Source organism: Lepidochelys kempii, chromosome 4 (assembly GCF_965140265.1).
Source record: "Lepidochelys kempii isolate rLepKem1 chromosome 4, rLepKem1.hap2, whole genome shotgun sequence".
Taxonomy (NCBI): Eukaryota; Metazoa; Chordata; order Testudines; family Cheloniidae; genus Lepidochelys; species Lepidochelys kempii.
In genome coordinates, this window is record NC_133259.1 from 39,528,183 (window position 1) to 39,545,273 (window position 17,091).

The 17,091-nt window shown below is 41.9% G+C and overlaps 1 protein-coding gene across 1 annotated transcript in view; it reads right to left on the reverse strand.

The window, feature by feature from the left end:
• Positions 1-230: 230 nt before the first annotated feature.
• Positions 231-17,091, reverse strand: part of ANXA5 (annexin A5) — a 32,908-nt gene continuing 16,047 nt past the window's right edge. Inside the window, exons 5-13 of the mRNA XM_073341026.1 lie at positions 16,605-16,718; positions 12,055-12,145; positions 10,892-10,971; positions 10,248-10,304; positions 7,914-8,007; positions 5,678-5,773; positions 4,713-4,771; positions 2,095-2,217; positions 231-855 (exon numbers count right to left, since the gene is read on the reverse strand). Coding sequence (XP_073197127.1) covers positions 793-855; positions 2,095-2,217; positions 4,713-4,771; positions 5,678-5,773; positions 7,914-8,007; positions 10,248-10,304; positions 10,892-10,971; positions 12,055-12,145; positions 16,605-16,718 — 777 coding nt within the window. The 3' untranslated portion in view covers positions 231-792. The remainder of the gene's footprint in view (positions 856-2,094; positions 2,218-4,712; positions 4,772-5,677; positions 5,774-7,913; positions 8,008-10,247; positions 10,305-10,891; positions 10,972-12,054; positions 12,146-16,604; positions 16,719-17,091) is intronic.

The following is a 17,091-nucleotide window of genomic DNA, read 5'->3' on the forward strand; positions in this document are numbered from 1 at the left end:
AATGTTGCCATCTTGTGCCTGGTTTACAGGATCAAATACACCATCTGGGTGCCTAAAGCTCTCCCCTGACACCAATCAATAAATCCATCAGGAAGCCACCTATCACATTATTACTTACCCATTTCCAAAACACTATGAAAACAGAAAACACTACGTACAGGGTAGTAAGATCATTTAACCAATCTGAAGAAAGAATGGGTTTTTTGCTTGTAAAAATAGATACAACTGTGTTGGAGAGGGAAGTTTATTGGTATGTTATGTTTCCATTGATAGCTCACATTGTTGCTTAGCAGATTCATTCTAATAGCACCAAATATATATTATTATACATGAAAGATATTTTTCTTTAGATCACAATTTTAAAGCTACCTTAATATTTCCATTAAAATGAGTTACCATAAATGAAGTTTAAAAAAAGGTTAAGGACTAAATTTTCTTTCAGTTCTTCTTGGAATGTGTGGATTTTCTCTGCTTCAGCAAAACATCTTAAAAAAAATTGTGCATTAAGCCAAGAATCTATCTTCCATGAAGACGAGAACACTCGCATAGTCATAACAGCCACTTCACAAACTCCTGTGGGCTGGGATAGACGGACTTCTACTTGGATGCCGGTAGGAAGAAAGACTGCATATAACTTCAATAACAAGATGTTCATTGGGTCTTTTTAACCCTTAGGATGCTAGTGTGGCTCTAAGCTGCTATAAAGCACTAACATGCAAAACATAGCTAGACATGCTAACTGAGGGGCTGCAAGGCGGGAGCAGGACTGAATCCTTCATATCACAGACAGCGTTACTCATCATCTCCACCGCAGAGGAGCAAGAGTGCTTTCCTGAAGTCTCCAGATGTATCTTTCTGTGTACGAAACATAGTATTAGTCACAGTGAGTCACAACCATAAAGACATTTAACAAAAAAAGTCAACCCCAGGAAATACTCTAACAAATAACAGAGTTTCCATCCACAGGAAATCCATTTGTATGACTATCTGCTCAGGAATCACATAAGGAGATTCTCTGACTAACGTGCTACTTTTAAACATCCAGACTTCTTGTTTAAATAAAAATTCCTGAAAGATTTCAAATGGCAATACTGGAGCTGGGCCATTTACTGCAAGTTACAAAGTCGTTTCTTCCATTTGCAAACCAACTAACCAAGGGAAAACCATCCTAGCCCAAAGCAATACAAATTAAAACGTTTTACATATTGGAGGTGACCTTCAGTAAGTTAGGAGGGGTCCAATCCTACTCCCATGGCAGTCAAATGGGAAGTTTTGCTACTGACTCCAGAGAAAGGGAGTCTGGCCCCACTTGTTTTTTGTGTGTGGGGATGGCGGGGCTCCATTTGGTAACTTCAAAAGCAATTTGACACAGCAGAATTGAAGGACTGCAGTGTATAAACATAACTGAGAAAGAGATGAAAATGGAGACAATACTATATGAAGAATACTTCTACAAATATTGTGCTATGGAAAAGAGTTATGGCTTATATTAAACAGCTTTTTACTTTAAAACAAACACATGGAAATCCTGTAATATCTGGTTTTCTTACCAACTCCCTTCCCTCTCACGTAAATGATTATTATTCTGCCTTTGTCTGCAATAAAACTTTCCTTTTGGTAATGATGTAAAGGGAGACTAGATTGTAACTGCAGTCCAGCTCCATTGCACAACATTGCTTGCACCATGGGGGAAAAAATAATGGAACAGAATCACATGCAGGATTATAATCCCAGTTGATTTCCTTCTGCTGCTAACAGCTTCTCAGAGACATACAAAATGAAAGGAAAGGTGCTCCAACCAGGAAAGAAGTGTAAAAAAGGCAGGAAAGGAAAAAAATGTCTCTGATTTTATCAGATCTACCCCACTACTACACATTTGCAAGGAAATCTGAAGTTCTCCTTTTTAGGAAATATCTCCCTTCCAAACTACTCCAGCATTTAAGCCCTTTACAAAAATTCATTCATTCATTCAATATTGTTCTTCAAATGTTACCTACACTACCTAAGCCCTAAAGGAGGAGTCTTATACCACTTATAGATACTATTCTCACCAAAGTATTTCTTTATCAGTGAACTGGATTTGAGAGAATTTACCTGAATCATATGATGCAAAGATTTCGCAAAATTCTTTCTGAATTCACGTCTAATGTCCAGAAGATCAATTTCGCTCCTTGAAACCATGATTCTGATCAAAGTATCATCATCAGTGCCAGTTCCCTATGTTAAAAGACATTTAAATATTATTTTAAAGCATCTATTTATGCTGAGCAGGTATTCTGATCTAGAAAAAGTTTGAGAGCCCTCTGTAGTGTGGTTATAACTGGTACTGTAAATACATTCCTCATATAGTGAGAATGTATATGGGTCTTCAAAGAACCACTGCATTGTATTTCTACCTTATCAGTACAAGATGTTTTGGTCTGTATCATAAGGCACTAAAATTTCAATGTGAAGTAAAGAACTGATGTTGTGAAGTGCTGTGTGCCCTGAGCGTCTATGATGTTGAGGATGCTCAGAACCTCCCAGTTCAAGTTCACCACCTTGTAGCTTCATGCCATAAGTGCCCAAACAAATGGAAATGATCCAGCTCCAAAAATCAAAAACAGTATGGTATTGGCATACTATGATCAAGATCAGCATCATACTAAAAGATCCCCAATTCCATCCTAAGAACTGACTTTTTCCACTGAAAGTTGGAGCACAAAGCCCAGTGATGACTAATCAAGGCACATGACTTGCTGTAAAAGTCTGAGTCACTGGTAGAAATAATGATTTTCAAAATTATCTGACTGCTCACATGAATGGAGACTGTGGTGAATGTAGCATAACTGTGCATGTACTCTGTTCAGACAGGTGTTTTTTGCTTTAAAAAAAAGTTTTGAGATGTCTACACAGCAAAAGCTGTGCACAGGCAAGCCTATCCAAGCTAGTTTGACTCCAGCTAGCATGCGTAACAATACCAATGAACACAGCACAGGCTTCAGAGCAAGCTACTGAGCTGAGCATATACCCAGTGTCCATACCAGATTTGTACTACCAGCAAAGCAGCCTGAACTCCACTGTCTTCACTGCTATTGTTACCCAAGCTAGCTTTTGCTGTGCAGACATACTTTAGTGAGTTTTAGCACGGATGAATGGTGCCAGATTGTAAGCCCTGAAGTCCCAACCCGCTAATGATCAACCAGTCAGGATCAACTCAGGCAATGGCAATGCAAGTTTCGAAACCAATATGCTTCAACAAGGTCCCAGATGAGCCCCCTACCCTTATCTCTAGCCCCTATTCTCCATGTCCAGTCAATCCTCAAACTTTTGGTTGTGACTGGCGGTGGTTTTCATGGTACACATTTGAATGTTTTAGATGGCTGACCTAAGGACGCTCTCAAATTATGCCAAGAACCAAAAAGCCCCCTTTTTGACCAGGATCAAGGAGTGGAAACCACCTTTGCCTCTTTCAGATGTGCAGTGTAGGACTGAGCCCTGTGTGCAGTCCCTGAATGGGTAACTGTGTCATGACAGATTAATTATATTAGTAAATTTGTCTGCTGAAATTATGAGAAAGTGGTCTCCTTCCAGATAAAATCTGTAGAACCTTAATACAAAATTACATACTTTCTATAGGTTTTTTTTTAATCAGCCTGTAGAATTTAATAAAGAATCATATCCCTGCAACAGAAACCTAAAATATGGTTCAATACACCCATAGAAAGATTTTCTACTAAATGCCACAGATTTGTAGAGTATTTCTTCAAAATTTCATTATATTTCTAGGGAACCCTATGTTTTCATCTCATTTACATTTTATAGGGCTTTTCTATAAAGGTAGTAGAACAACTGTTCTTTAAAAATCCAGCTATCACTTCATGATTTTCTCCAAGTAATTACTCATGCAGACATTTTATTAATATAATTTTACTTCTTGATAAACCCATTTTAGACAAAGGCTTTATCTTCACGAAGGAAAAAACCTATGGAGAGCCTAGTCATTAACCTGCTAGCTCACATGAAAACTACCAACTGCCCGCTGTCTTCAATAGGATTTTAACTCATGTTGACTATCTTTTTTTCCCCAAGATGACAAGGCCTAAAAGGGAGTGTGCATGTGTAGCTAAGTGAGGAGGGTGGGAGAAGCGAAGTCACAGGAAAGCAGGGGAATGAAGGAATCAGTAAAGCCAGATTGGTGTTTAAACCTCTCCTTTTGGCGGCTCCTCTTTACTTCTCAAAAATGGGATGGACTTCAAAAAACATTTGAATGAGGAACTAGAATTTTACTTTATAAAGTTGGAATATGGGTCTATAAATGGTCATCTTAAAAAAAAAAAGAGGTAGCCATTTTGAGGTCTGCAGATTTTACAACATAGCTTTTAGTCATCCTTGTTTTCAAAATATGTCACCTGCAGAAATTACAGCTTTCAGCAGAAGATGCTCCATTTTCAGGCCAGCAGAAGGCCCCTGATAGCAAGATGGAACATTGCATACTGGGATATATATCGTCTCTAAAGGTAGTGTTTCCATATTGAGGATTATAGTGCCTACCATATTGTCAATTTATCCAAACTAGTCACAGCCTGGCAAAATTTGGGTGAATTTAAGCTAGTCTCTCTCTTTTTTTTATTAAAGAGAGAGAGAAAGAATGAGAGGGGAGGAGGAGGGGGAGAGAGAGAGAAAGGCATTACTTGGAGTGGAAAAAGGGTCTGTGGATAATAAGTACTTACCTTCATGGCATAAAAGAGAGATTCAGCAAAATAGGCAGGTACACTTCGGACACATTTCACTGAGAAAACGAATCATTAATAATCAGTTTCTATTGAACATATATGACAATCTGAGGGGAGGTAAATATTTTGACTTTCAAATTACACAATAAATACAAATTTAAGCTTTGGAGCAGAAAACGTTCTTAAGGCTATCATGCTCTTTCCAACATCCCACTGCTTCGTTTGCATGGGTTTATGTCTGTGGCTCACTGACTCCAAAACAAGAACGATCAGTTTACACCCAAATATTTTTCTGCTTGTCCTACGTGGGATCTGAAAGGTAGAAGTCCTATCTCATCAGCAATACAGATCCCGCTAGACAAACTCTACCCTCAGATTACAAATGTGCCAACACCTTATCTTCAGTAGGCTGGCCTGGGCAAATGAGGGCAGAGTTTGGTCCCACAATTAGATATTCGTTAACAGTGCTTTTGATGATGCATGTGGCTGAACAGAATCCAGTTCATTCTCCCGTAACAAGAGGAAAAGCTTATTTACTAAATAAAAAATAAGATTCCAAATGAGCTACTTATTTTGTAAGAGCGTGCGTCACTTTTTGACCAAAGTCATTCTTTTAAAATCAACAATCAAAACAACATTTTTTAATCTCGCACAGACTAAATGAAACCATTTCTGGAATACCTGCATCCTAGATAATTTAAATAGCTTTATTAAATTAGAGTTCAACTGGATTTACACTGAGTCAGCATGGCAACAATAAATAGTAATGTAATCCCCTGTGCAACCGGAGATTTTAGAATTTAGGTCATCAATTTGAGAATACAGGTGTCAACTTCACTCAGGCTGTTGATCAGGTTACTCAGCACTGTTTTAATCCCTTTACAGGAAACGCCATGTCATCATTTCAGAGCTCACATTATAGCGCCTACAAATAGTGTAACGGTCGTAAGACTGTTAATTACCAATTGCCAGAAGCAACTTCTCCAGATCCCCAGAGGTTTCACGGTCAATGGTTTCTTCAATTTGAAAGCCAGAGATGGTCATGTATTTGTCAAACACTGAAAAACCAAGGACAAGTACAAACTAATTACATGTACGTAAACATTACTACTTCTCCCACTGTCCCCCACAGTGTATGCTATTTTCATTCAAGTACCATATATTATCCACTGCTCAAACCCCATTCTCCAGACACTCTTCCCCCACCTTATTTTAAAATATATTTTTTCTAGCAGACTGTTACTGTACAATACAATTCCTCAGCGAGGAGGATGTAGTCTCCCACGTCTCCTGATGGTAGTTTACAGTCTGGCTGGCATGAGTAGCATATTTAAACAAAAACAACACTGACACCACCTTAAAGAAACAAGCTACCTCACATCCCTAACAAAACTCTCATCTATATTGATTATGTGGAACATTCTGCATTTAAACTCAATCAAACTGCCTGCACCATCAAATCTGAGCACTTTCCACAGATGTGAGACAACCTCCCCATCCAACTACCCAACACTGCACCCTCCCCCAGGCTGAGCTGAAGCTAGAAATTCAGGAGTCATCTCTACTGACCACTGTTTATATTTCAGAGTACCCCACAGCACTTATTACTGGCCAAGGCTTCATACCCCAATGCCTTGAAGGCAATCAAGCCATCACTACCTTAAAAAACAAAGATTGTACAAATTCAGAAGCTATCATAGAACTGGGATTAGAACCCAGATCTCTAATATGCCAAACATAAATTATATTCACCCTGAAAGGCCAGATCTGAAAGGCCGAATGTGTCAAATATGTGTAGGCTGGTGCATTTGGTTATTATCCTGACTCCCATCTCAAAGCCAGGGATAGAACAGAGGATCCCCGATCTACTGCTCCCTAGTTGTGTAAACCAATGGCCAAGTTCTCCTCATAAATCCCTCTAGCACAGGCTTCCTGTTAGCTACAACGAGTAAGGCCTGTTTTGATTTCTAGAGGTCAATCACCCTAAAGGGAGAAAGCACAAGTAAAAGGTCAAAAGACCTTTTACTTTTGTGGAAGAAAACAAAAGTGAAAATAGGCAATGGAGTAAGAAACAATAAGTAGCAAAGTGGAAGGCAGGCAAGGCCATAAACGAAGAACATTTCATTTTGTATTCCCTTCTGAAATGGTCTGTATTCTGCCTACTACACATGTGCTTAACTTCAAGCACGCAAGAAGTGCCACTGGAGCACCACTCAAATTAAACATTTCTAAAGTGCTTATTACAATTTGGGATGCTACATAAACAACAAAACTGGTCTTAATTGAGAAGGGATTCACAAAATTCTATTAGTTTTGCAAATCCTTTGAACACAAAAGAATGATCAAGCAAAACCTTCCACTCAAAAGTGTTTCCCCATCTTAATTTGCACATCCTTCTGCATCAGAATTTGGTGAAAAAAAAAAAAAAAAAAAGACATAGTATACCCAGAAGGTGGGCGGGGGGGGCGGGGGAGCTACAGCATGCGGGGGTTGAGGGAAAATACATTAAAAATGCCCTTTATCCGACAGATGGGCTGATCTCAGTCACATGATGACTCATTATGGAAAATGAGCACCACACATTTTGCTATGCTCTTTTTCAGATGAAACTAATAGCACAGATACAGACACACTCCAGCTGTACCCTCAGATCTATCACCCCCTTCCTCCAAACTGCAGCTTTTCACTGCTACTTTCAAAGGCCACGTCTACACTAGCACTTACATCAGCAAAACTTTTGTTGCCCCAGGTATGAAAAAACACCCCTGAGCAACATAACTTTTGCCAGCATAAGCACTCGTGTGCACTGCACTAGGTCACTGGGAGACGCTTTCCCACCAACATAGCTACCGCTGCTTGTTGAGCTGGTTTTATTATGTCAATGGGAGAGCTCTCTCCCATCGGCATAACGCGGCTACATGAGTGCTCTTACAGCAGCACAGCTGTATCGGTACGGCTGTGCTGCTGGAAGTTTGTAAGTGTAGACCTGGCCTAAGAGGAAACTACTTAGGGGACACAAAGAGAAGTCCTTTAAGGGATGTCGTAAAGACTAGTGGGCCACAAATGCATAGAACCCTCCCCAAGATCAGGGAGCCAGAAACAGTTCCTTCATGGCTCCTCTCCTACAGGCTGCGCCTATCACACACCAGGCACAGCTGAGATTCTGGTTTTCAGGTCTACTTGCACCACTTTACCTACCCTTCCTTAGGTGACAGACACTTCGAGTTCCCAAGATGGTGATGAACTTTTCTTCATCTGTTCCCCATTTCAGCTCTCCAGCCTTAAATAAGACCTGTTATAATTTCAAGAAACCAAAACAATGTTAGTAATTTCTTCACACATTCACTTGAAGGACTCTACGCTCCATAACAATTGCAGTTGGAGGGGAGGAAGCTTGAGTGACATGTCCCAAAAATATACATGAGGACAAACTGGATATGCCATATCAACATGCACACCAGTGCTCCATCATCACAACAGATATTTCTTGCCATCATCCTCCATCACCCCCACCTCTTTCCCTTAGTCCCCGTTTTAGTTTTGCCATCTGAGTGATACTCTATCCTCATTAACCCGTTCATGCCCTGAGATACATGGCACATGTACAGTAATAGTCCTGCTTCATATAAACATGAGGTACCCTTCCAACAAATGTTTTAGAAACATACCTTCCCTCCCCGCTAAAAATAAAATTATATTATATTTGAAAGACCCATGTTAGCCATCAGACCTGCTGCAATCAAGGTCTCCCTTTGACTAATCCAATTTCCACATGGTCCCATACTTAGTAAGTTTTACAAAATATCAATTTATTGAAAGTGTTAACAAGGGCAAGATGTATATAGTAGCAGAAAGCTAGACTGTGCTCTGGCTAGGAAGCCAGCACTTAAAAGAACTTAAAATGCAGCACTTCACCAGGCACCATCAAAATATACACATACCAAACCTATACATGCCAGACACACAAGTATTTTGCATCAGAAAGTCAAGAAAAACATGCACTCTAAAGCACACACACAAATTTCTTGACATAAATTTAACAAGCTCTCATATTCTTCCTCTGCCTGTGTTATATTCTTGACCTGATTTATGACCTAGGCCCAGATCTCCAGTCCTGTGCATCAAAACCACAGCTCCTAGCCACTGGAGTTCATGTCCTCATTTGATTAAAATTTTAATTTTAATTATATAGATCATTTTATCACCCAACCCCCATCCAACCCTCCCTACCTGCCCTAACTCCTATCCACACTCCCATCCCTGACACATCCCCCAAGACTCCCATGCCTATCCAACCCCATCCTGTTCCCCATCCCGATCCCCCACCCATTCCAACCACCCCCTGCCCCGACTGCCCCTGGGAACCCCTGCCCCTTTTCCAACCCCCCTGCTTCCCATCCCCTTAGCATGCCACTCAGAGCAGCAGGACTGGCAGCCGTGCCGCCCAGCCGGAGCCGGCAATGCCGCTGCGCAGTCGAGAGCACTGGGGCAGGCTGGCAGCTCTCGCAGCCGCACTGCCTGGCAGGAGCTTGCAGCCCCGCCGCCCAGAGTGCTGGCGGCACAGCGAGCTGAGGCTATGGGGGGAGAGAGGACAGCAAGGGAAGGGCCGAGGGCTAGCCTCCCCGGCCAGGAGCTCAAGAGCCAGGCAGGAGGGTCCTGCGGGCCACAGTTTGCCCACCTGTGATCTAGGCCCACAACCTGCAGGACAAAGTTTTCAGCCCAAAACTATGTGAAACAGCCCAGATGCAACATGCATTAAACGAACTCTGCAATCAAACTGCTGAGAATCTGACCACTACTATAATTAACAACAAACCCAACTGGATCTGCTAAGAGGTACCATTTCAATTATTATATTACTCCTACTCCTCCTTGGAGTGCAGTTCTAAGAGTCGGAGGCAGAGCTATGGAAAATATAATTCCACTGCAGTATTCCACTCTCTGGAAAATTGTTCAGACAGTCGTATCTGCAGCGGCAGCTCTGGGACTCATGTGGTTACAATAAAGCAACATATTTGGGACACTTTCTCTTTTGAGAACTCCACCTTCTTTTGAATCATCCCTAAACATGAGTAATGCTCATGTTGCATCATCTAGTAAATTGCAGGTCCTACACAAATCTTTTATGTCAAGGCTGGCCTGTATCAGAACATCAGATCTGAATGAATGAATCTGAATGCCCTCAAATTTTGCAAGTGACAAACATTTGAACATCCAATGTTAGAAACATCCATTTCTCTCAGACATTTGTAGTTCCCACTGCCATACTATTTAGGCTTCTCATTTTATAACTGGCAAAATTGGGTTGAGGAAGACGTGGAACAGAGGGGAAGAGAGTCCTAAAACTCGTGTTTGAAATCTGGATCTGAATGTTGCAGCTTGCACCACCTCTGTTTTCACATCACTTGCAACAGAAAGGAAGCAACAGTTATTTCCAAAATCAAGTCTCTCTCACATCTGGGCCCCACTTGTGCACCCATTTTATTTGTATATTAACTTGTATGAAACACACTAACATTTTTTTTCACTTACCTGAGCATCTTGCTCAACCAGACCCTCATCAATTCTTCCATCAGGGTCTCTATTAGCCTAAAAATAATATCCAATGCTTAGTCCAAAACAATGTGGTCCAAAATAATGAGCATAAGATTCAATGCCAAATAAATAATCAGTAATTTATGTTTTTCTGCAGTCTTATTTCCCTTCCCTCAGCAATAAAATGCTAGCACACAGCAGGGTGAATTAAGTATTCTGCCCCCCCAATTATAAACAAAAATGTACGTATCAAACTCTCTGTTATCTAACAGCTTCTCAAGACACCATTGCAAATTGTGAGTTACACCTGTCACTGGAGGTACCAGAGCAGAACTGGATCCTAAAACTGAACCACCATCACTTCCAATCCACTCACTGGGGTCAATCCGGCACCCTGCTGCTGCCCCTCCATATAGCTCTGGTGTAGACCAACTCTCTGGGTGGAGTAAGCAAGCAATTATACCAATCTCCAAGATTTATGTCCATAGGTGTATGAAAATAATTCAGAGTGGCCTCTTTGTAAAACAGATTTAGATTCCGAGTTATTCATCAGTAGTGAAATAAGCAAACACTGCCCTGAATTCTGCAGTCTAATACTGCAATCTCACAGATGCTCACGCACATACAAAATGAAGACTTACCTGAACAAGGACTACTAGCATCCTCTGATAGTAACCTGTTGTGTCTCCTGTGACATGATCTTCTAAGTTGGCTTCATATTCTGCAAGAGAACACCACCTTACAGAATTTCTCAACTCTTTCTAATGGAAAGAAGTGATGCCCTCACTAGTCCCCAAGAGACAGAGGAAGTTAAAGGCTCACCTAATCTGATCATCATCATCATGTCTAATCAGCCTTAAGGAGCCTTATAAGCAAAGGGCTGTATGCTGCCTTCATTTATATCTGCATAACCCAATAGCACTGAGAAGATGAGGCAGAAGGTACAATCTGGCCTTTGTCAGCATAAAATCACTAAGCCAACTATTATTCAAAGTCAGACCCAGGTTCTGTTCTCATTCCAATGTCAGGGCATGCTCTAAAAGCAAACAATACTGTAGAATTCTGTACTAAGCAGGGAGTGTCTAGTCATATTCAGACGTGAAACCTTCCCTCCAATACAGGAGCCTGGATGCATACATAGTTAATTTAGCTAGTTATCTTTGTTTTTAGGAAGTCCCCCTAACCATGGAAGAAAAAGGTTTAGTCTCTACAAATCAAAGGAAAAGCCACCTGGAGATGGGAAAAGACCCATCACTCATTATTGGGGTCACTGTACTCTCTGTGGTTCATCCCATCCCTAGAAACACAGGAAGAGATGCATTAGCTTTAGCATGAATAGCCTTAGATTGCACAAAAGAAAGATAGCCCTGGGTGGTGCTCAGCAAAAATCTTAACAACAAACAGTTGATTTTAGATAAGAGTTTCAGTTTGTTATGTGGTGCCAACTTCCTCCTTCCCCATTATTGGGCTCCCCCACACACACTTTAGAGTGAATAAAATCAACAGAAAAGTGCCAAATTTAAGTGAAATCCCACTATAAAAAGGAAAAATATTAAACGTTACATCCCAACGACAATTTGGCCCAAAAAAGTTGGACTGTACAGCTGTGTCTGAGCACTAGCCTCTGGCCGTGCAAGGGTCTCCATCCCACCAGAATACAATTCCAATTGTAAGATAAGTCTTCTTTTTGTACTGCCATCCTCATTTCTTCCCTCAGCTATCAAGTATGCAGTGTTAACACAGACACTAAAAATATTAAGAGGGCTAAAGAGAGGACACATTTTAAACACTGACTGAACTTTACCTTCCAGATAAACTTGTTTTACATTCCGCAGCTCTGCACTTGTTCTGGAGGCAAGAATTTCAGTTAGCACTTTCTCGTTGGTCCCTGCTCCCTACATTAAGGGCACAAATACAAAGCACTGGATTCAGTAACTGAGAGAAAAGATAATTATTTCTTAAACAACCCCAACAGCAGTATTCTACCTTACAAACTTTGGGGTGGGGAGAGCACACTGTTTTCTTTCTACCAGCTGTGTACTCTTCTATTTGAAAAAAACCTCAGTTTTTAAGGTTTGGTTTGACTTTAAATGGGGCCTGATTGAAAACTCAATGGAAAGACTTCTATGACTTCAGTGAACTTTGAATGAGACCCTCAGTGCTCAAGCACACCAAGCTCTATTTTATTTAGGTAACATGATCTGTAACATTCGTGCAGCTGAAATAATGTAACCGTACTTCCTGGGCAACTCTCTGGTACTCACCTTGTCTTACAAGGTCTCACTAGGATCACCCGCATACACAGAGTCAACCCAGGAACTATGGCTAGATCACTTCAATTGCACTACATTTACAACCAACCTTTTACTCATCATGAACACATTTTTTAAATAAAATTGCCTACTCAAGCACCTAAGAATTTTAAGTCCACGTGCTCTCATTACAATGTGCACAACAGTCACTTTCCACTCCTTTAAGTATAATATTTACAAAACCCAAGGCAACACCTTATTTATGCAAGCCTGGATTGGCTGTGCCTGTAGGGGATACAAAATGAATGCTAATTAGCCCTAGCTCAAAATTATTTTCTTCAAACAAGAAACAGTCAGCCACCTGGCCCCAGCAGGCATTTACAACTCCTCTGAAATGAGAAAATTCTAAACAGAAATTTTGAGATATATTTGTAAGTAATGAGGTCAATCAGGTTATGAACCATCATCCGAACACATACAGTTAGATTGACAAAGGTGTGGCAACTAGGGTGACCAGATTGCAAGAGTAAAATATCAGGACACATGGGAGGTGGAGGGCAGCCACAGGCTCACAGCCCCCACTGGAGCAATGGGTAAGGGGGGTGCAGAGCCCTAGGAAGCTGTGAGGGGAGCACACAGCTCTGGCTCCGGCCCGCACCACATGCCGTGGGTCAGAGCTGCACGGCCCCGGCTCTGGCCCCTGCTGCAAGGGCGGGGGCCATCTCAGGACTGGGATAGGGGGTTGGGGCATGGAAGCAGGGTGCTGACTTCGGGAGGGAGTTTGGGTGCGCGAGGGGGCTCAGGCCTGGGGTTGGGGTGTGGGAGGTTCAGGTGCGGGTTCAGGATCGGGTCGCGCTTACCTCAAGCGGCTCCCCGGAAGCGGCAACATCTCCCTATGGGTCCTAGGCAGAGGCACAGCCAGGCAGCTCTGCACGCTGCCTCTGCCCACAGGCATCACCCCCGCAGCTCCCACTGGCCGCAGTTCCTGGCCAATGGGAGCTGCGGAGCCCCCCAGCTCTCCTCTACCTAGGACCCAGAGAGAGATGTCGTCACTTCTGGGGAGGGGCACGGAGCTGGGTAGGGAGCCTGCCAGCCCTGCACCGACTGGAAGCCTGGGAACCCTACTGAATATCAGGACAAATGGCATCCCGATGGTACATCGGTCTGGACGCAAGACAAAGAGTTAAATATCAGGACGTCTGGTCACCCTAGTCACCATGCCTAACTTTTAGCCACCTAGAAAAATCACTGTGATTCACAAAACCTGACTTAAGCATGTGGGCTCTCTATATAATGAATGTGGAAAGAGGCACCTCAGATTGGGATGCACAAAAGCCAGCAGCTCCCTGCCTACGCAGCCAAAGCACCTAAGAACAAGACAAGGAGATGCCAAGGTGAGGGGTAGGTCCTAAGCCCCACCCCACTCAGTGCTCAGCACCTAAGTTGGGCTACAAGGAAGCGCCTCTTTCTGCTTGCGAGTCTGACCTGCAAACCCTCTCTTGGCATTAGGCACCTGCACCGTTTTTGCAAGAAGGAGTTCCCTTATAACCTTTAGCCCAGAGGTGAGGGATTACCCGGGTTGTGGGCAGCTTCCGATTTAAGTCCCCCTGCCACCTGAGGGGGAGAAAGGATCTGCCACCTCTTCGGTGAGAGCCCTAGCCAGTGAGCTATGGGATACTCGGACACTGGGCTTCCTCAGTCTCTCCTGTTGAAACTGTTCTGCTGTGGATAAATAAAAACACAGTCATTGGAGCAGGGGGACTGGATCCTGGATCTCCCACCTCCCACACGGGTGCCCTAACTACCAGACTACAGAGAATGCAGTCCTGAAAATGACGCTCTCTTTTCCCTGCCAACCCCATCACTCATTATTTATCCACAGCTTCAACAGGAGAAACTGAGGGAGGCCCTTCCATCACCCATCAGAATATTCTACAGGACAGTGGTTACAATACTCACCCGAGAGTTCAAATCCTTTTCTCCTCATTAGGCATATAGGGAACTTGAATCCGGGGGTGGGGTCATCTCCCACATTCCAAGTAAGTGTTCTAACCACTGGGCTAAAGGTTACAAAAGGCAAGTCCTCCCCCTCCCCCCATTTTATGAGCTCACCTATGAGGGCCTAATCTGGCAGGTGAGCTCTGAGCATGCTTACCAGACCAGGCCCTGCAAGCAACTTAGGCGAAGGAGCACTTGTCTTCCTGCAGTTCATGCATAACACTGGAGCTTAGGCATCCAGATGCCTAGGGTGAGGCAGCAGAGCGTATGCAGAGAGAGGCAGAAATATAGGTGCCAAGTGAACTTTTACTGCAAAAATTTAGGTGATGAACAAGTTTAGGTGCCCATAGGTCTCGGTAGCATCTGAGTGGGAGGTTGGCAAATCCCAGTGATGCCTGATTCTGGGATTTAGGCACCTAAAGTGGCAGTTAGGTATCTTTTGTGAATCTAGCCCACTTATTTTTAAAAAGAAAAAATGTTAATCTCACCAGCTTTTTTTAAAATCATGTATTCTATTTTAACGTTGAGCGTGAGAGGGAAAAGAAAAAAATCTTGCTTCACTATTCATCTCTGCTCTCTTACAACCCTCCTTTCTGCCAATTTTTCTTTGCTCCCCCCCCCCCCTTTTTTTTAAAAAAAACATCAATCAGGGTTGGGGAGGGAGGACATGGGTTTTTTTGCTTCTTCTCAGCCAGGCTTCTACTTGTTTCTATGTTCAATGTCCCTTCTCCTTCCCTCTCCAAATATTATTTGAGACGGTTACAAAAAAATCCCATATTTCAAAGTCCATATTTGGTTAGGATACTATACTCAGCAGGAAGGTCCTTGGAAAAGCAGTTTACATAGCTAATCTATTAGCAAGTGTGTTAACAAAGATCTTGGGAGTTTACCTTTCCAGGTCACTTGGCCAAGCACTAGATAGTACCATGTCAAGTTCAATGTTCTCTGGTTTAATTAGTAAGTTCTACAAACAATTCAGAGACATCCATAGTCTAATCCCTGACCTTCAAGGTCGATGATGTCAGGGACAAATAGTAACAGTGCTTCAGAAAAGAAGTCAAGGCACACTGAATAACATTCTTATACTGTACAACTAGATAGGTAAAATATTAAACTGGTGCTATCTGATTCTTTCTCCCCCAAAAGGAAGCAATGCATTTAGCCAAAAGGAGAACTGTTACCAACTTCCAGGAGTTTAATTCTTCCTATGTATTAATAGTACATTTTTAGACCTGATTCAAAAAGGATGAACACCTGCCCATAAATTTTTACTTAGAGCACCAATTTACAAGAGCATGTCACTGACTAACCCATCTTTGCTCAACATACAGCTTCATCACTCTCTGATGTAAATTCACCCATTGTCAAACTTTTGACCATACTAAAAATGGAAGGGGGGCAGAGGGAGACATGGAGGAGAATATGACCATACTACAGAGGGACCTGGAGAGATTAGTGCAGATCTATACAAGGAAAGTAAGTAAGTAATACAGATACCCAATGAAGGGATAAAACCAACCAACCACTGCTGATACCATATCGGTGCACAAGAGACTCTCTCAAACAGCGGTTAATAATAGAAGTTTGGAAACCACTGCCCTAACTTTTATCAACTGCCCTGAACAATCTGTGGACCTTGAGATTCCTAGTATAACGTGAGTAAACTGTCTTTTCTGCGTGCTGCACAATAAAACATTATATTGAACAATGCAGTAAGGAGTAGTTATTTTTTTAAACAAAAAACACACAAAAAAACCCACTATGCTGAAATTAACTGCTACTAAGTAAGACAAGTCTCAAGGTGCATACCTTTTAATGCCCAACTGCACTAACACTGATCTTTTAACATCAAGTGTTTCTTTGAAAACACTGACATTTTTGTAATTCTTGATTTCTAACCTACCTACCTCTGATGAGTTGTTAAAAACAATTCAAGCCATGAAAATCAATGTTAGAAACATGAATGTAATCATTATAGTATTTGTTATTAGTATTAATATGAAATCTCTAACTCAAATAAAGGAAACAGAAGCATTCTTAAAGCAACAAGATAGGAGCAAGAAATATTTCATTCAATTGTTTCATTTCCTCACACTCCTTTTACCTTAATGGCATGCTTCAGTTCATGGGCATCAAAAAGTCGCGCTGGTCTCATCAAAGCCACCATCAGGGTTTCAAATTTGCCAGTCAGTTCTGATTTCAGGTCATCTACAAGATCCTAACTCACAGAATAAACAGTGCTACAATTAGGAAGGAAATCATTTCAAAAGGCATGCAAACTAGCGAACAGCTGAGCTGTTGCTAAGTTTCTTGAGACGGGGGAAGTGTAGCTGAAAGTCTAAGGTAGAGAATGCACAGGTATTTTGTAACACTAATACATTTTGGTCTGTGGGCTTTAGAAAATACTCTGGTGGTCCTCATTTGAGGACTAAAATTATTAGATGAAAGCAAAAAGCAGGATACTAACAGGATAAAAGTAATGAACTAATACAACTTCAGCAAACGGAGGAGATTTTTGCATATTAAAAAATACTGTTTTTAACAGTTAAATGTTCACCCTCCTCTTCAACTGAACTATCTAATTCATACTG